Source organism: Medicago sativa, chromosome 1 (assembly GCF_051527215.1).
Source record: "Medicago sativa cultivar Bolivia chromosome 1, Bolivia_mono, whole genome shotgun sequence".
NCBI classification, from domain to species: domain Eukaryota; kingdom Viridiplantae; phylum Streptophyta; class Magnoliopsida; order Fabales; family Fabaceae; genus Medicago; species Medicago sativa.
In genome coordinates, this window is record NC_140749.1 from 75,758,300 (window position 1) to 75,784,957 (window position 26,658).

Below are 26,658 nucleotides of genomic sequence, written 5' to 3' on the forward strand. Positions count from 1 at the left end.
TTCAATGTGACATATCAACAAAAAAATAAGTTCAAAATTGGGCCAGATTGAAATAGTTTTTGTTTTCAGTTTTTGAAATATACAAGTCCTTTTCTCACAATAGTTATCCTTTTACTTGTTTTAGTTTTTTAGTCCCAAAACTAAAAAATTCAAAACATTTTCCAAAACTGTAATTTTAAAAATAGTTTAGCAAACAAGTTTTTAGTTTTCAAATTTTTAAAAACTAAAAAAGAGTTTTTGGGAAGTGTTTCAAATAGGCTTATACATATTTTCATATTTGAAAATTGGAGAACTAAAATTGTGAATCATCAAAAATAAGGAATCAAAAGTGTATTTAATAATTTTTTAAATTGTAATAGAGGAAATAGTGTTGATGACTTGATGTACTACTAGCTTAGGATAGCAGTACACTTTGAGGTCTTCCAGAATCCATTCTTTGAGTTAACCAATGGCAATAGTACTACAATAATATAATAAGTAGTACAGCTAAAATTTCCTGGTACGTGCATGTACTGCAAACTTGCAAAGTACAAACTAATCCCCCCTTTATGCGATTACATATAGAATCAAACGTGATCATACATTCATTCATTCAACACAATGCATTTTATGCAAAATTTAACAAACCAAATTTTACAAGAGTATGAAAAGCTGCTTAACACTAAGGATGTTGACAAGTACGAGGTAAGGTAATGTAATTTAGATGTAAAAATGGTTTGGGATTGGGATTAATAGTTAATGACAGGACAAAGACAGGGAACATGCAGAGCATGGATGGAACTATCGACAGAGAAGGAAACTGCCGTGGCTCCACTCATGCACTGCCTCTTCCCTGGCTTATAATCTGTTTTTATTATTCCTTAGTCCCTATCATCTTTTATTTGTTGATTTATTTATTATCTAGTATGATCTGTGTTAAAATGTGTTCAATTAATGTATTCAGTATGTTTTGTACCATAGTGGGTTGTAAGAATCACGATGATTCACCATGATCAACTTGATTTTACATAAGCTACAAAGTGTAGCTTTTGGAAAATCAAGGTGGATCGTCGTGATTCTGGAATACCCCATTGTGCTACCAAACATATGCTTCCACATTCTGAGATGCCTTATCATTGGGATATGCTATTTAATTTACGTCCTCAGACCTTGTCACCATTCATTCCTCAGACCTTGTCACCATTCATTCAGACAGACAAATATATGATGATATTGGTGATGGTAAATATCAAATATTACACGTGGGAGAAGGTTTGAAAGAACTTGAGTGCAAATTACTTGACATAGAATCATTTCCCTTTGCTTGCAAAATAATTTCTTTAAATTTAGCTAGCAACTGCTGATATATGTCTTGTCCTGTTTTTGATTCCTTAAAAAAAGGCTAAGATCCCATATAATTGTGGAACAAATTATTCTAAATTACGGACGCAATTACGAAATTTTATGTTATGGTAAAAAATGCAGACAGAAGTGGTCCTTGCAGACAAAATTACCGTTGTGATACCCTTGCGGAGATCTCTAAGCTTAATTTACGGCTTATAGCATAAGCTCTTATCATGATAATAAGCTTGCATAAGCTATTTCTGTAACAAAAAGATAACCTAAAGTTAAATTATTTTTGTATAAGCTATAAGTTGTTTACATAAACTATCTTGAAGAGTTTATGAAAAATAAGCCGAAAACAGCTTATGAACATGTTACAAGCTGTTTTCATAAGTTAGTCCAAACAGTCTCAGAAGTAGTAGATAAACTCAAATATGTTGATTCAAATAGGCCCTAAAATAGTTATATTACAGTTGCAATTACATTTGCAGACCATAATTTAGAACTACTTGCAATTACATTTACAGTTGTCAATTGTCATTTCAGTCATTCTAGTTTCTATTGTCTCATAAATTTTTATACTAGGGTGGACATTGAATCAAGTTTATTCTGCAACCTCTTGTACTGTATGTATGCTTAAGCCAATTTATCATCCTGTTTTGGATTGAAATCAATAATAGTCATTACAATAGTTGATGATATAAACAAGATTGAAATTTGAAAAGATTTGGATGTTACTGCTTACCAAACACATTTTGCACATTAGTGTATGTTTGGTATACTTTTATAACTATTATATATGATATGATATGATAAAAATACTGAATCAAGAGCATTAAAAAATAAATAACAGCACATCAGCAAGTTATCTTTGTAATGATACTGTTTCTAGTCTCTGAAATCAACAGAGCCAAAGCCATGAATGAGAGAGTTTATAAGAATAAATTACTATTATTTTGTTAAAAAAAAAAAAAAAAAAGGACTTACATGGTGTTACCAATATTATTTTTCAGACAAGCATAAGGACTCAGTAAGGTCAACAATAACACATGTATGATCTTCTCCCAATTTATGATCAAATTTTCCAGATTCTATAAGCTCCAAATCCTCCAAAAGTATCACATAATGCTCTTGAACCTCCCCTGCACTCTTTTCACCTCCAACCATAGCTGCAACCATCTCCCACCTTTCTGGATGACTCTCATCAATTAAAGCTAAAGCTAGCTCAAACAATTTGTTCTCTTTCCAGCTCCACCCACATAACCCCTTTAGAATATCATCCATGTCACACCCTCACAATCCTTAGAGGATTGCAACTCTTTGAGATGATTGATGACAATTGAATTACAAATTAACAATATTAACATCGACCGTTTCGAAAAAAAAGTTACATTACATTATGGTAATTTACTAATTTTGGACAATCTCATTGATTTGTATTAATTCTCTTCAGTCTTCACTCATGTGATATTTGGGGTAGCCATGTACCTGCAAAAATTAAAAATCATCTTATCTTTGGCGTCACTAGAAGGGCCACATGAATGAGATTTAATGAGATTAAATAAAAACTCAACTTATGATAATGATAGATTGATTATTTTGGGCCTAAAACAGTATACTGATAATATAATAAAATGGACAGTATCAAAAATGATGTACATTACAATATCTATTTCTTGCAAGAATTAGGATCACAATTTTTTATTTCCAATTTAAGATATATTGATGTCATGTGGTCCTCGATGTTTTAAGCCAGCTTCATGTAGAAAATTTGCACATGAAATAAATGATATTTGGAACATGAAAGAAGTAAGGTCAGAAGTTGTCCGCAAATTATCTATCCATGTTTTTTTTTTCTTTCCAAAATTTCAATTTTATATCTTGCACACGGATGGTTGTGACTCTAGTGGTATCTTTCTGAAAGATTTGAAACAATTTGATGCCTCACCAACCGGAATTAGGTCACTTTCGAGGGGCGTAGGGTCTGATTAAAGGCTAAGATGCGGAAAGTAGATGGATGTAAACTAAGAACATAGGAGTTAGAATGCAAATTAGTTTTTATTTGGAAATTGATTAGTTTCATCAAGGTGTAGGGCCAACGATGAAACCGAGTCATCTTATCTTGAATATAGTTGGAAACTTGAATCGATAATTAATTCGTTGAACTTAGTTAATGAAAATGAATTTGAACTTAGCTCAATTAAATATGATAACCAATAGATTGTGTGGGTTTGCTTTTGTTTGTTGTGACCTCACGTTTAAAAGTTCATTGAACGTGGAAATTGAGAAGCTAATATTTGTAGCATTTACGTAGATGCATGTCTACCATCAAACAAACACTCACTAAGTATATGTTTGGTTCTGCGATGATGCAAATTAAGTTTGATAGAATTGATTTTGATTAAAAGTGAGCTGAACAAAATTGATTTATGTTCAAATACAATAATGTAAAGTTTAACTTTGAATTATATATAATTTGACTTGTTTGATTCATCCAAATCCATTATATTTAATTCTATATTTTTGCACGTTGGAATTTTGTATATATCATTTGTATGTTTTGAATAACTTTTATTTTCATCTAATATTTATCTGCTCAAACAAAAAAATTAATGGCAAAATTACATTTTTAGTCTCTTAACTTAATTTTAGGTAATATTTTGGTCTTTGTCTTTTTTTCATTTCAATTTTGTCATTTTGGTTCATTTGCATATGAATCTTGAAGCTTTAAATTAATGGTTTTATTTTCCTATGGCCTTCCAATCTTCAATCTATGGTCTTCATCTATGTTTGTATAAGAATATTAGATTTGAAACTTGAAAATCTATATGAAAATGGACCAAAAGGACAAAATTAAAATTAAAAAAAGATAAAGGACCAAACTGTTACTTGAAATTAAGTTAAAGGACTAAAAATGTAATTTTGCTAAAATTAATTTAAAAGGTCAATGGTGTTAAAAAAATTATATTGCTTTAACAAAAAAAAAAGTGATTTTTAATTATGTCATTTAATCAAATAAATTGAATTTAAAGAGCTAAACCGAGTTGTTTGAAAACCTAAAGCAGGTCAAGTTTGTTTTAAAAAAAGTTCTATCAAACTCAAATCTAGTTTGAACTGAACCAATTCTTAACCGCTCTAGTCGATGGGAGTTCGACTCAAATTATTTTCGGCCCTACCAACTTGGACAGAAGGAAAAACATTGATAGATAAGCAATTTTGAGTTTAGTCATTTCATTAGTGCTACCTGGTTAAGCTATATGACTTAATACAAGTAAAATTTGATCGTATACTAAGGTGGTGTTGCGAGGGTTGGTATCATTACTCTTATATGTAAAAAGAACCTCAATTCATTTTTGGAGTACACCCGTTTTGAAGACAGTACAACCTAGTATGAAAAAAAAAATTGTATATACCGCAAGCAATTCGAGGATTGGTCCCATAGTGGATCCAAAATTCTTAAGTCATGAGAATACCTTAGAGTTTTATACCGGAGTCTGAGACCTTAATTACGGTGACTTAAATGTAAAAAAAATTGTATACCGAAAGACGTAAGTACAACTCATACGGTAATTAAACTACATGGACGTTTGATTTGTTGGGATCCAAGTTCAAACTCATAATTCTCCATTTCTCAACCCTATGATTTTTATCATTAGACTCATTAAAAACAAAATCTGTGATATTTTTGGAGTAAAGTGGTTTTAACGTTAGTACAACTATCGGATTGGATACATGCGGCTTTCAAAAAAAAAAAAAAAAAAAAAACTATACGGCAAAACTCTCATTCAATAATTGTGTAATTAGTGTTTTCCACTAAAAAATTGTGTAATTAGTTTTTTATTTCGTTGAATCTACGGTAGAAACTCTTTAATTTAATACTCGGTAAATTAATAAACTCTCTAAAATAATAAATTTGTCCGGTCCCGACTTGGGCCAATGTAAAAAATTGAAAAACTCGATAAAATAATAAGATAATAATTTTTCGGAAGATCCCTTTATAATTTTCGGTCCCAAGAAAATGATAAATTAATAATTCATAGAAACTGAAAAAAATATATTAAGAATACATTGAACACATTTGTTCCTCTTGTTTACATTTACTGTACTTTAAAAGTCATTATTGATTTCCAATGCATATGAACACAGTAGTTACTAATTTACGTTGAGTCTCAAGGTTCGCTGCAACGTAATTCTAAGAGGCATAGACTAATTTGCCTTTTTGTTTGGTATGTATAGTATAATTACTTAAAAACTCTTTAAATTAATAATTATTAATTTATCGATAAATTAATAACTCTCTAAATTAATAAATTTCTCCGGTCCTGACATTATTAATTTATAGAATTTTAACTGTACTTGGTTTGGTACGAGGACAATTCCCCTCATACATATTTATTGAATGTATGTTATAAAGATACATTAAATTTTGTGCTAATTTATTTATGTTTTAACTTCACCTGTCTTCTAAAACAATGTAGATATATTAGCTCAATTGACAACCATCAGGAACACTATGTATAGGGCATGGAGTTCGAATCCCGAATTTTGTTTATCTTTTACTCTTCTCACAGTGTACACGAGTATATTATGTTGGACAAATTTGCTTACAAAATTTATTTAACAGATAATATTCATGTCAACAATTATACTTGTATACCTCTTATTTTCAAGCAACTATTCAACATATAATTTTCTCTTTATTTCCCTCTTTCTAACACATATCGGTCTATCACATCACTCTGTTTATCTTTTTGTTCTCAAGGTGTATACATTTCTATGGATGTACACAAAATATTTTTCTATTTATGTAGTATTGAGTAATGTCTGGTTGCCTCTTCTCCAAGTTAGAGAGAGAATAGACCTGACCGATGAGAGAGTCTTATAACTTAGATTATGTGGGATCTAGGTTAAACTCAACTTATTTACAATAGTGTTTTGAAAACATATTTTGTACTGCCCGATCGAACCGGAACCGAGGGCATGACTAGTTTGATATGTTTATTGGATTGTCCGTGCAATTGAACCGGTCAAAATCGGCGTAACTCGGTAAAAAACAGTGACTCAGTGTGTTTGACGAACCGGATGAGGTCAATGATCGATGTTTTTAATTCATATTATGACTTCTTTTTTTTATATTTGAGATATATATTATTTCCATATCATATCTTTCAATTTCTCTATTAACGTCCCAAGCATAACCAAGAATATTATCATATATCTTCTTCAATTTCTCTATTAACGTCCCAAACATAACCAAGAATATGAATATAATGATAAAAGAATCCATCTCATTCAAGGACGTCAAACTCTTGAATTAAGTTTTAAACTCTTACGAGTTTACGAATTTAAGTCATGAAAACAAGTTAACTCGCAAGTAAACTCTTTTATTTCTCTACTATCAATAGTTTACAAAGAATTTCAAACCCTCCACATTGTGGTATCACAATTAATTTCTAATATCCTTATTTTTCTTAATTAATCTCTATTAGTCCTATAGGAGTTTCTACTTGTTTTGGCATACCACATTGTGGTAATAATTCATGAAATTTAATTTCAACCTTTAGTAAATCCAAGATCAAAAGGTATACCAGTGGCAGGCAACCATATGCCACCTTCAATCCAATTAGCAGCAGTATATTTAGTTGCATCAGCTTTGCTAAGAACACCCTTGCCCCACTTAACTCTTGCCTGAACATTTGAACCTGGTCCAGTGTTAGCATACTCAGCAAAGAAACATGTGTCAAGGAATTGAGTCCCTGCCCATGGAAGAAATCCATCTGGTTGAATTAAATCACCAATGGTATTTTCCATAAATATTGCCCTAGAATATGCCTTCCATGGTCTTGCTAAAAACGATCTCACCTTCAATCTATCAGGTTGTAGTGCTGGCTCCGGCATTATTTCACAATTCTGAAGTACTACTCCTGTTGGCATGTTCTTTTGGACTGTTCCATCAGCTACAATTATGTTTTGTTGATTTGCCTCGGGTTTTCGCACTACTATCTTTGAACTCTGTATTATTGTTGATGCATAGCCGAAAATGAAATCCACTGTGCCTGAAATTTCGCAGTTTCTGTAGAATTGACGGTGGGCGTGTGCGTACAATGTGTCTTGGTAACCTCGTATGGCGCAATCGTAGAAAGCTGATTTATCGCCTTGCACGCGAAGTGCTACTGCTTGGTGTTTGTTTGCTCCGGCTGTGTTCTCAAATGTCATTGCCTTTGCAATGAAACCTTCCGCGACAGTGGCTACATACATCACATAAATTAACATATTAATTTTGAGGCTTTGATCATATTTGTAAATTGTGGTCTGCAGCAGCAATTACGAATATGGCCATAATATAAAAGGTTTAATAGGCCTCCATAATGACATTGCACAATAGCAATTATATCATCAACCTGTACTTTACCCATATTTTACTGCAATATCAATATTTACAGCGCAATTACAGTTGAGACTGCAATTGCAATTTTGATCTGTAATTTTGGAATTCGATTATGAATTTTTTTGAATCGGAGGACTATTAAATTTGTTTGCTAGAATTACCTAATCTAGATATATATTTTGATTATAACTATTATATAATCCATTATTGTTTAAATATATTGAGAAGCACTTACAGAATGTAGCAGTTTTTATAGTCTTCCAACCATCTACAAAATTCTTTTTACCAGTGATAATGGTCTTTGTAGGGCCATCGCCGTATATCAAAATATTCTTCTTAGTTTTGTCAACCTGAATATATTCGTCATAGACACCAGCCTTGACGTAGATGACATATCTTCCTTGATGATTTTTGGGGTAAGAATTAATAGCATCAAGAACCGTTTTAAATTTGCCGCTACCATCTTTCGCAACAACCACATTAGGCGTAACAGACATCCCCGTACTCATATCAGCCAACAACTTACGATCTGCACCAGACATCCATTCTGGATTACCATCTTCATCCACCTCAAAAAGCCGTCTAGATGAAGGTTTCACATTCAAATCCAAGTCAAGTGCAGCGAGTACTTTTGTAATCGCAGTCACAACATCAAGTGCTAACGCGGTAAGTTTTCCTACATGATCCAAACTACCTGTTTGCAATTGTGATTGAACCTGCTTTTCGCCATCTGTATCAAAACCGTCAAGACATGATTGTTGGTAGGCAAAAACAGCACCTAACCAATTTTTAAGGTCAGCAGCGCGATCATTAACATTGCGAACGCTGCTGTTATCATTAGCTAAAAGACTAGAGGCTTCTAATTCATCAATCGCAAATTGTAACAAGTCTTTGCAATCATCAAGTGCCATTTTAGTACTTTGGTTATTTTGTCCGTTTTCAACCGCGAGCTTATCGGTCATATTGAAGGCTTTGATGACACTTTCAATAGAAGTTTTTACCACTGCTTTTATGTAATCGTTTGGATCTGAAGTGTTGACAGGATTAAGAGTATCAGCACAAAATTTTTTGTCGTCGCTGGTTTGACACACAGCTGTAACAGCTTTAGTATGCGAGTTCAATTCACCGTTGTTAGCATCAGTGGGACCATTGTTGGTTCGGACAAGAGCAACAACACCTAGGGCAACACCTACAACTAGAATGAGAGAAACACCAGAGACAAATATTTTTCTTTCCATTTTCTTATAAATTTTTTGTATGTATTCCCCTCTTTAAAATGGTTTTATATATCTTTCCCTCAACAAGTACTTGATATGGCAATGAAAAAATAGTCAATAAAAATTCTTCCCTACTATTTTTGGGATGATGTTATGAGATAATTTTGGTGATTGTTTGGTTCAAGATTTAAATTATAGGTATGCATTGACCATTTATTTGATAATTGACGCATGGCTTCTATGAGATCTACTAAAATTGATTAACCATCAACCGTTGAGGAAATTCATTGGCCATGTATATAGGCCTTCACCATCCATCACTTTGATTACATTTTCATCCGTTCAATTATTTTTAGCAGGGTGTATATGAGCCGGAGACTTAGATGGGTTTGTTTGTGTTCCACTATTCTAAATCTATGCTGAACAAATTTAAATCTAAACAAGACATTAAATATGGAAAACTTTATATTTACTTTTTTTGTAAATGAAGTTATCTCTTCGATCAACTGTAAAATTAGATTTGAGAGGTTCACATTTTTCATTATATATTTTTATATATGCGCGGGGTTCGAATCAAACCGCAATCAAATAGTTAAAAGATACAAATATCCACAACTTTTATCGCATCATGTCAATAAAACATGGTATATATTAAGACGATCGAATATTAAAACATAAAAGTTTTCATTGTTACTAAAAAAAAAACACTAATTAGTAATGATATATCTTTATTTGAGTGTGTATAACAAAGATCTTTTAAGAATTTAATTTGTATGCATTGACAATGTAAAGTTGTTTTATATATAAATTCAATCATATGTTGTAACATCATTTATTGAATAAGACAAGTCATGTGACAAAATAATTTCTCAAAATCCATATTTGCTAACTGTAAGTCATGAATCCATTCGATAGCATGGTAAAGCCCTAACGCATCTCCTACATCTACTGAACACAGAGGAGAGAGCCACATTGTTTTGGCGAGCACATGACTATCTTCGTCGTCTCGTATACACATCCATGTGCTGAACGTTGAAAAAGACGCATCAACGTTGCATTTGTAACATCCTCTTCTCGGTTTTTGCCACCTAATACATGCTGTGTTGCTGGCTGCATTCTATCTGCGTGTATGAGGCTTGTTAGCGCTGCCAGAAACTGAATTGCGCCTGCTACCTGTTGTTTTCTGTTTGTAATCCGTCTGTCATCTAAAAGGTGCAACACTCGTTCCGACCCTTGCTACCAAATCTTTAAGTTACAACTCTTCCATATACTCCACGATAGGGTGACAAACAAAACAACTCAACTTTCTGTGCAGAAACATGGTGCATGATGTGAAAATTGGCAGCTTGTGCCGTATCTACAACCTACCAAATACCCTCTCTGCTCTCCATACATTCTCAGCCATATATTTTTTGTTCTTCTAATTATACTAACTTTTATTTTTAATTCTTCTAAAAAATTCTTCAATCTTTGCTCCTCTAAATTTTTGGTATCAATTTTAGTCTTAACTCTTCTTTAACAAAAGTTCACATGATATGTTCAAAGTAAATTTATTGATGACATGTCATTGTTAAGCTCTTAAGATGTCATTAGTTTAATAACTTATTTATTTAATTAATCTTTAATTTATTCTTAAAAAAATTAATTTATATTAATAATTTATCTACAATTTCAAATTAAACATTAATAGTTAAACTATTAAACTAATGAAATTTAACCTAACAATTGGGCTCAAGTGGTTAATGAGTTCCATCAAGAACGAATTGTTTAGATCGAACATGAGTTTGATTCATGAATGAAACAATTTTTTGTGACTTTACTTACCTTTCGGTTGAACTCTGGATTACCAGAGTACCAAAGAGCGAACACACAAAAATTAAACTAAAAAAACTTAAACGTCTTATTTAAAACTTAAAAAACTTAAAGGATTAATTCGGTATTTTTGTCAGACTTAAAAGACCAAAAAGGTCTTTGGCCTAACAAAAATCACTTCAAACATGTGCATGTGATTTGAACTTTTGTTAAAAGAACATGTACTAAAATTGGTAATAGAAAACTAGAGGAACTATAGTTTGAAGAAATTTTTTAGTTGAACTAAAAATTAAATTAAAATTGGTATGTATTGAGGAAAAAAGCATATTTAACTCTACTTTAATATTTTCACTCTTTTTTATAAGAACTTTAATATTTTCACTTAAACTCTATCATTTTTATTTTTCATGGATTTTTGTCGCGAAAATAATTTCAACTCTATACATATTACGTTTTGCCTTGGTTTTTCTTTCAAACAAATAAAATGTTTGCCTTGATTATATCCCTTGGATTGCATGGTTCGATTTTTGCTTGAAGGTTATTAAAAAATATGTTACCAATCAAAGACAACTTTGTTAAGTGCGGAATAATTCAACATAATGCAAGTGTTTATCATTCTTGCTATGGTAATGAGGAACACATCGACCATTTGTTTTTGAGATGTAAAGTTTTTGGAAGCCTTCGATTGTTAGTTAGGTAGGGGATGGGTTTTCATTCGGTGAACATTTTAAAGTTATTTGATCACGTTTTATTTTTTGGTGCATTCGATGGTTTCTCCAACAAAAATTATTATTATTTTCAGACTATATGATTTGCTTCTGTGTAGGTAGGTAATCTAGAAGAAAAGGAACCGCCACCGTTTCCAACAAAAGAAGGAATTTGTCACTCATTTTTGTTTAAAAAAGTAAAATTGTTATCTTTGTGGTGGCTGAAAGCATAAAACTCAATTAATTATTAATTAATGAGATACATGAAACACTTAAGAAATCAATTTTTCATAAACAAATTCATGTCAAAAATTTCAAATCATACTTATTTCTAATATGAATAACATTGCTAACAAAATATGACAACCCTAATTCTGATGGTTTTGGCTCCAAACTATTCTAGCCGTTAGATGCATCTGTGTTGATCTTCACATAATCTATCTGTTCCCAATAAACACAGTCTTTCAATTTCAACACAATTGCATTGGTAACACACGGTTCCCACTTTCCAATATTCTCTTCCAATATTCATGTAAAAGGCTGGCAAAAAAAAAAACAACACGCGTTTCCTCTTTCCCAAAACAGGCTCGCGTGTTTCTTCTTCTTCTTATCATCATCGCCACCGCCAACCCTCTCCCCCATCCATCGGCGGCGACCATCAAACCTCTCCCTCAATCCACTGCGTTCTCCCCCTTCTGCTCCATACACCTCCTCACACAACTCAACCACTCTCTTCTTCCCACTTTTCACCTCCCGTCGCAAAAACAGCCTCATGCTCTCTGCACGCCGCCTCCACTTCTGGCAACACTACCGTCTCCTCCCTCCACTCTCTTTTCACCATTGTTATTTCTAGAAATGATAGGGTTTTAAGATAGGGCTGAAACAGCGGCGACAAAGGTCACGACGGCGATACTGGTGGTCGGAGCAGAAGGGGGAAAACGCTGGTATATGAAGGGAGAGGAAGAGGTAAAATTTGTAGTTGTTATTCAATTAATTGTGTAATTGTTATACTCAATAGTAAGTCCTGACAAAATAAAACTAAAATTGATTGATTTACTTTCACTCTTTGGTTTAGTTTGCGAAGAAAAACATTAAGTGATTGAAGTGCAGTACAAGGTCCTATAAAAGGTTTGCTGCAAATATGGACTTGATGACATCTACATGGATTGATTATTGATAAATTAATCTTTCTTTAGTTGTTTTTTTCATTTTGTTTTTTCATCAAAGACCATAGATAAATTGTTGTAGGTTTTTTAGGGAATTGGGATTTTTGAGCTTTTTAATTTTATTGTATTGTTCTCTGAATACAGATTATCACCCAGCTGTGGAGAATCTCATTGAACAGACCATTCCTTAAACCTGGACAGACCAATTCCCATTGAAATGGTCATGGTAAATGAGAAGGTACATGGGTTTTATGGTCCAAAATATGTTTAATTTGAGATTCAATTTGTCATATTTGTTGAGAAGGTACTTAACTGCTATGATCCAGAATAAGTTTAATTTGTGTTTTAATTTGTCGTGTTTGTTTGAGGTGCTAAGTTAGATTTTTTTTTTATGGTATTGTTATTCGTTTGTTTGTGCGTGTCTGTATTCCGAGAGGACAAATCCATGCCACTATGAGAAAACAACTGATTTATTTGTTTGAGCATAAAATGGTTGAGGGCTCAACTTACAAAATGTCCTTCTCCTTTGTTGCTCCAAGCACTGGCTCATATAGAACAACTCTTCATCCATATGTTTATTCTCCTTTTTGATCTCATTCAAATCGATTGTGTTAGGTAAAAACCAATATCAATACCTGTACAATGTCTCTCATCTTTCTCTAGATTCCATCGTAGGTTGAATTTGTTAAGTTTTTTGAATATTAGGTGCTACGATTGTTAAATTACTTTCCACAATTTTACCGTTCTATTCTGCAACAGTACCTTGCGTGCCCTACAATTTCTTTTTTCTATTTCCATTATTGACTAATCACTTTCATTATGATTTGATTAAGGTATTAATCACTTTTTGATTCTTCTATGACATGATTTAGGAATACAGAATAATGTAATAATTTAAGTAAATCTTGATTTTTCTTTTAATTAGCTAGCTGAGAGAGGTGGTTTTTGATTCAAAGTGTGTTTGGTTATGTGCTGAGAAAATTTGATTTTGAGTGAATTGATTCATGGTTAAAATTTGAGTTGAAAATAATCTCATAAATGTTGATTTCATGGTAAAAATTTGATTCATGGTTAATATCAGATAATTCACTATGAAATTGATCTTAATTCAATTGTTAATTTTTGTTTGGTTTTTACATTGGAAAATTATCTCATATAAATGTTGATTTCGTAGTTTGATTGTTTGTTTAGGTGTTGTTTGACTGAAGTGAAAGAGAGTATCTGCGAGGGGATGAGATTGCGCCGTATGCAATATTTTAACCCAACCTGCCATTCTTTTCACCCCATTTGCCTCCACTTCAAATATTTGTTTTTAGAGTTAGGATTTGAGTGTTAGTCTTTCTCTTCATGTTTCTATTCAAATTTCAATTGCTGCTTTAGCAAAGGCACAATACAATCCATCTGAAATTTATCTCTGCATTTTTTTACAGGAACATGAACAAGAACATGAGAGAGAGAGAGAGAGATAGAGAGAGAGATCGACAACAGAGAGCAGATAGGTACTGGAAGCTATACATCTATGGTGATTGAGATCAATTTTTTCAAGTTTACGATTTGCAGGGTATGTAATTTTAGGGTAGGCATGTTTCTATTGCGCAGGAGGTTTGTTTCTATTGAATATTTAGGGAGGCATGTTTATCTTATTTCTCTTAAGAAATGTCTGATTATCCTGAATGCTTTTAGAATGTTTTGTTCAATTTGAAAATTATGTGAAATGCACTGGTATCTACATGAGTTTAGTTCTTAACATGAGATTCTATTGTTACAATTTATATCCTTGATGTACAACTATATTATTATTGGTTCGGAACTTCTATTCTATATACACATTTGACATGGTCAAAAATTAAGTTAAAAGAAAAGGGATCGACTGAATCCTTTGTTTATGTAACTTATCTCGATCAATTGACGTTTCATGGCAAGAAAGTGTTGGTACTGATTGACTTTTTTGGTTATGAAAGGAATTCACTTCACTCTTGAATGACAACATTTCTTTAATCTATTTGATGTCAGGAATATTTACAAGTGTTTGCTGGTATGAAGCATCAAATGCTCTTTAATCCATTTAGAGGAATCAATTGCATTGTCTTTATTCTTATATAACAAATAACTCTGTACTCTCATGAGCCATCTTTGTGATTTATTTTTCTTTGTCATATATTAAAGATTGTAAATGGGTTTTGCCACGTAGTTTTATGATATCAGTATGTACCATTCTCTAATTGTTTGGTGTCATTTTCTAATTCTTAATTGCTTTGTTATCATTCTTCAATGATTCAATTCAGTTTGACTTCATTAGGTACCTAACAAATAGTATTCTTCTCCAAAAAAGTTTAGCTGATCCAAGAGCAAAATGATTATTCTATTATCTCATTGGATGCATTTCTGAAGCAGAGTTTGAACACTTAAGGCAGTTTATCCTCTCTTTTCTAACCAATTTGATTAGCAACTAATTTGCTATGTAATATGTTCACAATATACCTGTTAGAGTAATTTTCATACATGTATGTTGTCAATTGTAGGTAAATGTCCAAAACAACTTGGAGAATTTTGAGTGAACTTATCATATATTATTTCTATTTAACAAAAGTTTGGTTGAGTGAACTTATTCAAAGTAAGGGATGTCAATGTGTTCGATTTTTATTGTTGTTTGGTGAAGATTGTGTTGATACCTCATCATGAATCTTGGTTCAAGCTGTGACATGTCTAAGTGTTTAGCTTGAAAGCATTGAGACTGAGTTGTAGGAGTCCTGTGCCAGATTATGTCTATATTATAGTATGGGTTGATATTATTTGTTCTTTGATATACATTCCCTTAATGACTTACATGTTGTAGCTACTCCTTGCAGTTTTCTATACGCATCTCCCCAAAATTGGTGCAAATTTATCTTGGTGGATGAGGCTCGAGAATGGGTTCCTTGCACTTGCAGTGCTCTTAACATTTGGGATATGGCTCAAGTTTAGCAAGCCGGCAAGGTTAACATAGGAATATATGGTCAATTTTGGAATTGTAGAAATGACCCTAAATTAGCTGGGATCATGACTTTATGGGATACAACGTTATAAGAGGTTTTCCATAAAAAAAAAGTGAGTAGAAGTAACAATATTATATGAATATTTTGTATTTGTAACATAATTTTAAGTCCTCTTAGTTCATAATTTTTGCATGTATCGAATGCTTATAATACAATATGAATATTGTCTTTTTTACAATGACTTCACTGGATAATTCAATGGGTTAGTAAACAAGAATTGAATCAAAGGATGGTCTTTATAAATATTTGTTTTGTTGTAGCTCTTCTACCTGTTGAATAATTTAAGGAGACACATGATCTTTCATAAAGAATATGATGATTGTAAACTATGTTCTCGCAATTGCTTCGGTCAATAAAAATAGTATCAAATTTACCTTTTTAAAGAACCTGTATTTATTCGTGGCTATTTCAAGGATTTTGTTGCAACTAAACTTGATTTAGAGAAGTTTATTTATTTGATCAGTTTTATTCTACAACGATTTTTTTTATCAATTTGAATCAATTATACAATTTCCCTTTTCAATGGTATAGCAAGCTAAGGTTTGTCCCAAAAAAAAAAAGAACAAGCTAAGGTTTGAATATTTTAAGTGTGAACTATTAACTTCCAAAGTAATTTGATATAAGTATATGGTTAAGTTTTGTAAAAAAAAAAAGTATATGGTTAAATAAACTTATGTTATTTCAATTTAGGAAGTTTGTTTAAAAATACTGCTCATAAAAATATTATTAGTTTTTGTTTGTCATTGCCCTTGAAAGGCATATTAGGAGAATTTTAATCATAATATTGTATATTTATTGTTTTTTTTTTTTTGTGTTTTTTAAGTGACCCAATATTCTGAATTTGTAGGCATGAGAAACTTCGATTATATTTCTACTCAAAATGATGACGTAAAAATTATAAGTTGTAATTGTGTTATTAAACTTTGTATTTGTCTACTACATTTATAATGTAAATGACCCGTGCGACAGCACGGGTGGAAAGTCTAGTTACATAATAACTTACAAGTACAATTATTTCTTTAGTGATCAAAAAAAATAAAAGTGCAATTATTTCTCTCAAACTTACAACCTACATGTAAAGGATTCCACCTGAGCTAGCTTGAAATTGAGACCAGCTTCAAAGTATGGAATCAACATGTAAGCTAGTAAATTATTCCTATGTACGTAATAAATCAAACTTGTGTACATAAAAGCACACAATTATAGCTAACATAAATTAATTCCCAACCCTCAAATTAATTTCTTCTAATTATATCTTAACTTCAAGCTTTTTCAAATCCAATAGCATAAGGAATACCAGTAGCCTTCAACCAATCATCAGCTCTTCCAGCAGGTCCAGCTTTAAGGAATGACCCTGCAGTGAATTGAGCAGCTTCATTCTTAGAAATTTGAGGATGATAACCTTTCCACTTAACCCTTCCATTAAGATTAGCACCAGGTCCAGTATTGGCATATTCAGCATAGTACAATGTATCAAGAAATTGAGTCCCAGCCCATGGAGTCCACCCTTCTGGTGCAATGACATCACCAATATTAGATTCCATAAACACTGTCTTAGCAAATGCCTTCCATGGTCTGCCCAAATACGATTTGAATTGGTTCCTAACTGGGAACAAATCCCTCTCTGGGACGATTTCGCAATTCTGGATTATTATTCCTGTGGCCATGTTTCGTTGTTTTGTTCCGTCTGCGGTTACGGTGTTGAATTGACTAGGTCCTGGCTTTCGCACAATGATTCTAGAGTTTTGAATTAGGGTTGGTGATGAGCCGAATATGAAGTCTATGGTACCAGAGATTTCGCAGTTGCGGTAGAATTGACGATTGGCTTGGACATATAATGTGTCTTGGTAACCGTGCATGGCGCAATCGAAGAAAGCAGACATGTCTCCTTGGTTTCTAAATGCCACTGCTTGGTGCTTTTGTGGTCCAGCTGTGTTCTCAAATGCTATTGACTTTGCAATGAATCCATTTGCAACATTTGCTGAATACATACATAATCAATTCAAGTTATATGATTTAATTAATTGAAGATATTTGCATAACAAACACATATATACATACATATATAAAGGAAAACATATCAGCCAAGTCACATAATCTTAATTGAGCAAGTTGCTCAATGTAGTTTCTAGCTTGGATCCTCTGTAGGGGTGGTAGAGCGTTGGATACATGTGACAAGTACAATTGCATTTGAATTGAACAATGTTATAGTTGTTACACATGTACAACTGCTGCATATGAGATTGTTTGATTTGTTTTGTCTTCTTTTTTGTCATATTATGGAAATTAGTCTCTACGTTGTTTTAATTCAATTAATTATGAATGTTTGTCTTCCTATATTTGAGAGGTTAAATGAACAATCAAAAATTAAATTGATTACAAGTAATGACACTCAACATATTTATAAATACTTACCAAAAGTGGCAGTTTGCATTGTCTTAACACCGTCGACGAAGTTTTTGTGACCGGTGATAATGGTCTTTGTAGGACCGTCGCCATACATAAGAATATTTATTGATGTTTTGGGAATGGTGATGTACTCGTCATAGACCCCAGCCTTAACATAGATAATGTATCTGCCTTTGAATCCCTTAGGATAGGAGTCAATAGCTTCTTTAACTGTTTTAAATTTACCACTACCATCTTTAGCAACTACTGCATTTGGTGGAGGACCTCCACCAGCGTTTTGCAATAGCTTACGATCTGCAGCCGAGAACCACTTGGGCAATCCTTCATCATCAATCTCATTTGCCTCCATAAGACGACGAGAAGCTGGATTCAAATCCAACTTCAAGTCGAAAGTCTGAAGGATGTTAGACATACTAGTTACAATGTCAAGTGTAATGCCGGTTAGTTTCTCCATTTGGTCCAAACTTTCTGTTTGCAACTGTTGCTTTACTTGATCCTCACCGTCCGTCCCGTTTTCAAATCCGTCCATGCATGATTGTTGGTATGAGATAACAGCACTCAACCAATTCCTAAAATCGGGTGTTTGATCATGAATGGCTTGAATGTTGTTACCGCGGACCAAATTAGCCGATGATTCGAGGCTGTCAAGAGCAAATTGCATTAAGTCTTTGCAATCATCAAGGGCCATTTTGACACCAGGCTTGTCCTTGCCATGTTCAACCGTTAACTTATCACTCATATTCAACGCAAGGATAACACTTTTGGCACTAGCTTCAACTGCGGCTGCTAAATAAGCAGATGGGTCAGAGGAATTAGCGGGTTTCACGGAGCCAAGAGTGTCATGACAAAGTTTTTGATCTTCAGTTGCTTGACACATGGTTTGCACATTCTTTTGGTGTGCTGCTAATGCAGGATCGTCCTTTTTGTTAACAACGACAACAACACCGATGGCAACACCCACCACAAGAATGATGGATACACCAGAGACTAATATTTTTCCGTTCATATCTTTTTGTTTTTTCCTTCTTGAGATCTTTTATTCTGTATCTTTTTTCTTTTTTATTTCATACCCTTATTTGGTTTTCTTGAGTGGGAGAAGGTGATTGATTATAATATACTAATTAGACACAGAAGCAACATAAGGATAGTGGGTTCTTATAGGTAGTTCAACTTGTTTCCATAGTCTTAGAATAGATGAGAAAGACAGCCTTAAGATGAATGAGTGTTCAGAATTGTAGTTGATAATTGAGCCACTGTTATTTCTTCCTATAATTAGCGAGAATTAGCATTTTCAGGATAAAATTGACAAGGTCAGCTTGCATTGTGATGGCTAATAATAGTTAAGGCATATGGAGCATTTTTCAGTCCTTAGACATTCTTCTAAGTCGTCCTTCATTCTTGCAAAACCGCAGGATCATTCGTGGTTGATGAACTTGAATGGCTTGTTACCGTTAATTGAGATGTTAAGGGTCAGTTATGGTTAACCGCACAATGATGTTTATACTATGATATCTTAAGGAGTGAATGGTATGCTTATACTATGATATCTTAAGGAGTGAGAATGGTAACTATTGATACAAATCAAATCTTTAATAATAATAATAATTCGAAAAAAATTTGCACACTTTATCAAAAATTAAAATTGCACTTTATTATGAGATGCGCCAATGCTTGCAAATTTTTGTCCCCCCCTGGCCTTGGTTGAGATCTCCTAAATTAGATTATTTATATCTTTTTTTTATAAATTTATTATTCCATACTATGTATGTTGTTTTGTCAATATATCTAATTTTAGTTTCTCTTTAAAGTGTATTAATCCTTGAATTTTAATACTTAATCAAAAAATCCTTAAATTTTAATAGGTTGAAATTATAAGGCATTTTAAATTTAATTAAGATGCTTTAATTTGTTATCGAATGACTCAAATTCTCACCTAAGCCTGATGGACTTGTAATTAGACGATGGAGAAAAATAACATTTCTGCCATAGAACGCAAAAATCAGATGCAAGTATGGAAATGTGATTCGACAATTTCATATACTTATGAGATGTAAAAGGGGCTTGGAAAAAATACAAAAAATAACTCAACTTTAATTTCATTTTTTATATTGGTTCTAGATATTCTTGCTAACATATATTATGGGGCACGTTTTAGGCAAATGACAAGTCTCGGTCAAGAGTTTAAAGAAGAAATGGGTAGGGCATTGCAGACATGGAGACAAACTTTCTACTGCAAGTTCGACGGGAGACACACACATCTTCGTCCAGCGTGAAGAATTAGAGAACATAATACATACAAAAGTATCAGAATTATAGGCACCTCGAGTTCATTATACAAAATGACACAAGGAGATGTAAACCATAAATTCCAAAGAGTGATTTGTGATAGAAATAGTACTCAGCTTTAGAGGTAACATACATAAGAGCATGCATACGGGCATAGATATGAGAATATTAGGAAGATGGGTGTTGAGTGCTGACATAAGCCTATACTAGCAAAGAAATTGGTAGCTAAGACTTTGGGTAGATGTAAAAAAAACATGAGTTTCATCACGAGTACATTGGATGAGCAATAATAGAACATTAAAAAATACAGCTATCAAAATTGTAATAAAATTTACTCCAAATTGAAAGATTTTGGCGACAGGTCATTTGCGACAAAGGTATTATGACATCATTTGATACTCTATGAAAACCCTACTTGGTGAAAATAAACTTCTAGCCATTGTTGTCATACAACTTAAAATTATATCACCCCTCACTTTAAAAACAAGTTTTCTTGGGGAAAGGATTGTACCCCATTGAAATCACAATGGAAACAAAAGCCACAACATTGAGCAGTGAATCAGACTCATTTTCGTTTACAAAACATCGGAATTGAAATTGTATGTAACCAATCTCTTTGCACTGGTATACTCATTTTGTTCTAGCAATTTATCCTAAGAATATAGTAAAGGCAATCATCCCAGCAAAAAAAGGATAAATAGAACGAAAAATAATATTAAAAAGAATAGAGGAAGCAAGGAAACCTCAAACAACCTCATGGATTATGAACAAATGAATGCAGTGTAACCTTTGGGACAAAAAGCCTTGTTCGACCAATTTAATACCAGCTTCTGAAGCAGTCTCTTATATTTTGCAAGCACACTAGTGAACATACTCACAGATATAGAAAGAGATAAAGAAATATTAATTAGCTGTTTCACCAGCAGGTCCAGCTCGGGCAGTCAACAAAGGTTGAAGAGCTTTGACTACAATGCTCATGTTAGGTCTGAAATCAGCTTCATATTGCACACACAATGCAGCAACAGCAGCCATCTGTAATCATCCAAGCATCATGATGTTAAACTAGAACTTTAATCTTAATTAAGTCAATAATTTATCTTTTATGAGCAGCTGTACTGGGTGTGATTCCTATATGTATAAAGGTTTCCACAAAAAATGTGTATACTGTTTCTACAGTTAAGTGTTGTCATATTCCCTCTGGCATAATGAATACCTTTAATGGTTCTGAACAACTAAGAACATACTACTATACAATAAGATAAAAAAAATTGCCTTTCCTTTGCTCAACTAATCAAACTTCGGTCTCTTGCATAGTATTTACTATTTAAACAAAATATAAGAATTACATGGTCTAGTGAGCTTATATTATATTCAAATAAAATATAAGCAACGGAACACTTCCACAAATATATAAAATGACCAAATAAAATAAAAATGAGGGAGAAAATATCCTAAAGAGAGTAAACACCTTGGCAACAGCTTTTGGTGGGTATTCTCCTCCTAGTCTTGTATCAACACACTGCCTGACTTTATCCTCACTGAGTTTTGGTGTAGCCTGAAACATATCAATTGTGATCAGCAAGGATTTACAGTGGAGGATGGCAAGTAGATTACAATAAAGAAACTCGGGTTCTGTTTCTTTTTCTTTTGTTGGAGAAGGGGAGGGGGGTGTAAAGATATAGCATATAAATTTGTACCCAAGTAACCAGACTCTGCTGTCCACGTGGTAGTGTATGATCAACAGGTTTTCTTCCAGTCAAAAGTTCCAGAAGGACAACACCAAAACTGTATACATCACTTTTAGCATTCAACTGTCCGGTCATTGCATATCTGCATCCACAAGAGTAGACATAATGTTTAGTAATTGAATCTAGGACACTAAATATAAAAGAAAGTTATCCCAAATTGATACTGAGATAAAGAAACACAATATATGGGAATTCATCATGTGTATCCAGTCAATTGTGGCATACAGGACATTTTCTATGGCTTTTCCAAGAACTCTTCAGAATTCACTCAAAAAAGAGGGCCCATAACATCCAATAGGGATAAAACAATGTATGCGATCTAATATGTAACTTGAAATCTTACTCAGGTGCATGGTAACCAAAGGTTCCAAGGACACGGGTGGAATGAAGACGAGCAGCCATGTCTGGAGCCTGATTTGACAAATCAAAATCTGCAATTTTTGCAACATCATCGTCAAAGATTAGCACATTGCTTGACTTGATGTCCCGGTGGATAATATGGGGATCAGCCTTCTCATGCAAGTATTCAAGCCCTCTTGCAGCCCCTACAGCAATTTTTACTCTCTGTGCCCATGTCAAAACTGGACCAGGCTGAGCTCCTTTAACTCCTTTTCTGCCTACATGTAAAATAACAATGATGAAAACATTTACATATGATAATATAATAAAAATACAGACTAAACTAATATATAGAACTCAATGAGATAGACATTGCTTGTCAAGACATCAAAAAGAAAATATAACGTTAAAATCCATAATCTTCTCAGTTACTCTAATGTAGAAAGAAAATCAATCACTGTTTATCAGTTTTGATACTTTTCAAACTTGACCAAATGAAGGGAAAAATCATATACCATGTAAAATGTCATGAAGAGACCCATTAGATGCAAACTCATAAGCAAGAATACGGGAGTTTCCATCAACGCAGTATCCAAGCAATTGGACAAAATTATCGTGTTTTAGCCTTGATACCATTGAAACCTGAAAGCATAGAAAACCACATGGTGTCTGTAAGGGAATCACTTCAAAGACTTAAATAAAATACTGAGCCAAGGTTGTCACACACATATACCTGGGCCAAGAATTCCTCATCAGGCTGTTTGCTGGCATCTAACTTCTTGATTGCTGCAGCCTGCCCACTTTTAAGAACTCCGTAATATACTCTTCCATAGGATCCCTCTCCAATAAGAGAATCTTGTCCAAAGTTATCCGTAACTTCTTTTAGTTCATCTGCCTGTATCTCAGGAACTTCAATGGGTTGCACTTTAACAGTCTGAGCTCCCTGCTTTGCAGTCTCAGAAGCATGATAATTTCCATCATTCCCTGCAAAATGAAATTTATCATAATACTTTCATCGAAATGAAATCAGGTAATATAATAAAACAAACTAACACAGTAAAGTGTCGTAAACAGCATCCCAGTCATACATTATGGTCCAATTCAGTCCAAATAGAAATACCACAAAAAAAGCATGAATTGTTCTGTATTGCAAACTATATATATTATCCCCGATGCACTCCTTGAGGCTACATGAGTGAAGTTACCTGCTGGGTTTTTTACAACATATGGTCCACCACTTTCAGCAGCCTTGTGAAACTCATCCTCTTCGCAACAGCCAAAACAACTCATGATTCTTTCCTAATAAAACCAATTCATAAACCTGTCAGATCATACTAATGATAACTCACTTTTAAGCTTGAAGATATAGTACATTTGAAAAAAATTACACTTCCATGTAGATTCACATTGCAAGAAAGTAGATACATCCTAGTGATCTTGCAACTTTGAACAATTCAAATAGAAAGCAATGAAGAAGGAAATAGTGTATTTGTGTGAATTTTCAGTCCAATCACATTCAGTGCTATTACTAAGTATCATGTTCAACATAGCTTCATTTCATTCGAATTGGTATGAAAACTTCAATAGAAAAGATACTTCCTATGTAGCACCAACACTTCAGATGGAAGACGAAAGACATGTCCAGTGTCTCACATGTGGTACTACACAATACCGAGATATGTAACTACGTTCAATGATTACAGTTTCTCAAATTATTATTGTTGTCAACGTATGAAGCACTGACACGGACACATCCACACCAGAATTCTTTTTTTTTAGTGAATTAATTGAACTTAATCACATGTGTTGTGTTGGTGTCAGACACCACACACACCTTTCATCAGAAGTGTGTGTCGTGTCCGGTGCTTGTATATGTACTTCATAGGAAGCTTCCACTTAGTTGATTTGCATATTATATATTAGCTAAAATTTGCGATAATCGCCTACGACTCGTAAATCAATGCCATCATGATTCAATGAAATTTCACACCGTGATATCAATGTCCTTTAACAATACAATAAAACTCAACGCTGCAGTTAGAAAACTCAAATATCAATCAATTGAAGCTAATGAAAGCGGATCCAATCAATTTACAACAATCACACAAATATTCTATCAAAATTCAAGCAAGTAGTTACAGATCGATCTAAAGCAAATCAATTTAGCTGAAAAAATGCTCATCCATGAAAAAAGTATTAACCTAAAAAATTGAATCTCATGTAGGTTTTTGTAATAAGCAGAAGCAAAAGGTAACGTAGTTGAAAATGAAAATTATGATAGATCGTTAAGAACTTTACCGAAAATGAAACGAGAGAGCGAAATTGTTGAGTTGAGAGTGATGAAGAGGTGGATAGTGAAAGTATAGAAGGATTTGATAACACGAAAAGGGTGAATAAAGCGTAGGATAAGCAGAAAGGGTGCGTAGAATAAAGGAAAGAACCAGCAAAGCTTTTGACTCGCTTTGAGTTGGAAACACAACTATGATTGATTGTTGTGATAAAATAATTTAATTTAATTGTGTGTTACAGCAATAGTAGTAGTAGAAGGATATTTTTTTCTTTTTCTTACAACTAATATATCTCGCTAATTTAATACAGATAATTTAGACGTTTTTTCTCTTCTTTTAGGTGTTCTGCACTTAGATTCGCTAACAAGATTTGACTTATGAGAGTACATACACACCGTCGACTCGACGCCGATACACTTTTCATCTAATAAAAATATATAATAATTTATGGTTTGATACAAGAATTAAAACAATAGAAGGGGAAATTAAAAATACAATGTGAGTATGGAAAAAAAAGTTACAAAATTATCGTAAAATTGTTGTTCAAATATAATTTTTTGTTTTTAATTATAAGTTCATTTGACTAATTTCATACTCTTAAAAAAAAGTTGGTAGCGTAGTTAATATATGTAATTTAATATAAATATTACTAAATTATCATTTATTTATATGTGTATTTAATTTGATTTTTCAAATCTAAGATAAGTTATAGTATTAATTATGGTATGTTAAGAAAAAATTTAATGAATACACTTTGTACAAAAGCTTGTATTTAGGGACAATATCTTTTTTAAAAGATGGTTGTAATTTCAAAAGTTATTATTTTCCACTAAAAAATTATTATTTTATCACACCAATTCACTATTATAAAGTCACTTTAGAATTAGTATGGTATAGAAAAAATAAAGTTTTTATTAAAAAGTGGTGTAATTATTATTTAATGAAAAACCACATCTTATATTTTCAAGTAATATTTTTAGATTCTTTAACTGATGCCCCTAAGACATCGGTTAACAAGACCCTTTCTATACACATGTCAAAGAAACATAGTGTTTTGAAGATAAGAAAAATAATTGCAACAAAAAATAAATAAGTAATAGCTTGTACCAAAAAGATAAGAATAATAACAACACTTACTTTAATATTTTTTTTCTCCATTTGAGTCAAATCTTCATCACTTTATTTGAGATTCATTTCCATAAACAAGATTTTAATATTTTTTCTCTTGTTGAGTCAAATCTTCATCACTTTATTTGAGATTCATTTCCACAAATAAGAGGATCTCTATGAATTTCATTTAACAAAATAATACTAGAGACAATATTAAAGAATATCCCTTTATCAAAAAAATATTGAAGAATATTCCTCTTATTTTTTCTTAAAGAATGCTACTCTTTTTATTTAGAATAGGAAATGTATCTTAGTTGAATCTTAGTTGATAGTTACAACAGATATTATTTGCAACGTTGGGGTTCGAATCCTGACGTCATCACTCCTCCACATCCACACTTTAAAAAGTATATGATTTAGTCATTAAACTACTTGACTAAAAAGAATAAAAAATTTAAAATAACTATAGAATTAGAAGGGATAAAGTACAATTCAGATTTTCTCTAAACTTTAAAAGAAATAGAGCATTCAATTTACGAGGGGGTCCTTTTATGTGGGAATGAGCACTCTTATTGGTGTTGATCAAAATTTTAATTTTTAAGTTAGATGCTCCCTCCGTCCTGAATTATAAACAAAAAAACTCATTTTCTTTGTCCCAAATTATAAGCAAAAAAGACCAACTTTTATCATATTTAATTATGTTTTTTCAAGGTCTCAGGTAAAAATCTAGAGAGAGAGGCTCTCCCTTCTCTCTAGAAAATGCCCCCCCAAATCTTAGGGTTTGGTGGCCACCCCCCACCTTCATGGTGGGTTTCTTCCCCCACCTCTTT

At 32.8% G+C, this 26,658-nt stretch overlaps 3 protein-coding genes, 2 long non-coding RNA genes and 1 pseudogene across 13 annotated transcripts; 2 read left to right on the forward strand and 4 right to left on the reverse strand.

Annotated features, from left to right (window-relative positions):
- Window positions 1-586: 586 nt before the first annotated feature.
- On the forward strand, window positions 587-2,047 carry LOC146957463 (uncharacterized). Its single transcript, XR_015023177.1, has 2 exons — window positions 587-684; window positions 1,465-2,047. It is a non-coding gene; the product is annotated as an uncharacterized LOC146957463 (long non-coding RNA).
- Window positions 587-2,754, reverse strand: LOC146957462 (protein RADIALIS-like 3 pseudogene; annotated as a pseudogene). Of its 2 annotated transcripts, none has more exons than XR_015023174.1 (2): window positions 2,311-2,754; window positions 587-1,583 (listed from the first exon to the last, which is right to left on the reverse strand). The product of XR_015023174.1 is annotated as a protein RADIALIS-like 3 pseudogene, transcript variant X1 (transcript). The 2 variants fall into 2 exon arrangements; XR_015023175.1 differs by lacking the exon at window positions 587-1,583 and adding an exon at window positions 1,845-1,977.
- Window positions 2,755-6,686: 3,932 nt separating this feature from the next.
- On the reverse strand, window positions 6,687-9,045 carry LOC146957464 (pectinesterase/pectinesterase inhibitor-like). The gene is made up of 2 exons (XM_085736684.1): window positions 7,947-9,045; window positions 6,687-7,571 (listed from the first exon to the last, which is right to left on the reverse strand). The coding sequence occupies exons 1-2, from the start codon at window positions 8,947-8,949 to the stop codon at window positions 6,877-6,879; spliced, it is 1,698 nt and encodes a 565-aa protein (XP_085592810.1). The 5' UTR covers window positions 8,950-9,045; the 3' UTR covers window positions 6,687-6,876.
- Window positions 9,046-12,004: 2,959 nt separating this feature from the next.
- On the forward strand, window positions 12,005-15,826 carry LOC146957465 (uncharacterized). 7 transcript variants are annotated; one of them, XR_015023184.1, is made up of 7 exons: window positions 12,005-12,413; window positions 12,523-12,575; window positions 12,758-12,851; window positions 13,805-13,944; window positions 14,044-14,174; window positions 14,913-15,023; window positions 15,463-15,826. It is a non-coding gene; the product is annotated as an uncharacterized LOC146957465 (long non-coding RNA). The 7 variants fall into 7 exon arrangements; XR_015023182.1 differs by lacking the exon at window positions 14,913-15,023; XR_015023185.1 differs by lacking the exon at window positions 12,523-12,575.
- A 706-nt stretch (window positions 15,827-16,532) lies between these two features.
- Window positions 16,533-19,796, reverse strand: LOC146957466 (pectinesterase-like). The gene is made up of 2 exons (XM_085736734.1): window positions 18,064-19,796; window positions 16,533-17,629 (listed from the first exon to the last, which is right to left on the reverse strand). Exons 1-2 carry the CDS (start codon window positions 19,061-19,063, stop codon window positions 16,911-16,913), a joined length of 1,719 nt encoding a protein of 572 aa, XP_085592860.1. The 5' UTR covers window positions 19,064-19,796; the 3' UTR covers window positions 16,533-16,910.
- Window positions 19,797-21,081: 1,285 nt separating this feature from the next.
- On the reverse strand, window positions 21,082-24,917 carry LOC146957467 (protein CYTOSOLIC ABA RECEPTOR KINASE 2-like). The gene is made up of 8 exons (XM_085736739.1): window positions 24,729-24,917; window positions 23,636-23,729; window positions 23,164-23,414; window positions 22,946-23,072; window positions 22,435-22,708; window positions 22,041-22,173; window positions 21,812-21,898; window positions 21,082-21,375 (listed from the first exon to the last, which is right to left on the reverse strand). The coding sequence occupies exons 2-8, from the start codon at window positions 23,718-23,720 to the stop codon at window positions 21,247-21,249; spliced, it is 1,086 nt and encodes a 361-aa protein (XP_085592865.1). The 5' UTR covers window positions 23,721-23,729; window positions 24,729-24,917; the 3' UTR covers window positions 21,082-21,246.
- Between the last annotated feature and the right edge of the window lie 1,741 nt (window positions 24,918-26,658).

Coding starts and splice junctions, on each gene's coding strand:
- LOC146957464 (XM_085736684.1), bottom strand. CDS start 8,949: ATGGAAAGAAAAATATTTGTCTCTGGTGTTTCTCTCATTCTAGTTGTA. Junction 7,572..7,946: donor TATAAAAACTGCTACATTCT/GTAAGTGCTTCT, acceptor TGATGTATGTAG/CCACTGTCGCGGAAGGTTTC.
- LOC146957466 (XM_085736734.1), bottom strand. CDS start 19,063: ATGAACGGAAAAATATTAGTCTCTGGTGTATCCATCATTCTTGTGGTG. Junction 17,630..18,063: donor AATGCAAACTGCCACTTTTG/GTAAGTATTTAT, acceptor GTATGTATTCAG/CAAATGTTGCAAATGGATTC.
- LOC146957467 (XM_085736739.1), bottom strand. CDS start 23,720: ATGAGTTGTTTTGGCTGTTGCGAAGAGGATGAGTTTCACAAGGCTGCT. Junction 22,174..22,434: donor TTTGGTTACCATGCACCTGA/GTAAGATTTCAA, acceptor TTGTGGATGCAG/ATATGCAATGACCGGACAGT. Junction 21,899..22,040: donor AGCAGAGTCTGGTTACTTGG/GTACAAATTTAT, acceptor GATATGTTTCAG/GCTACACCAAAACTCAGTGA.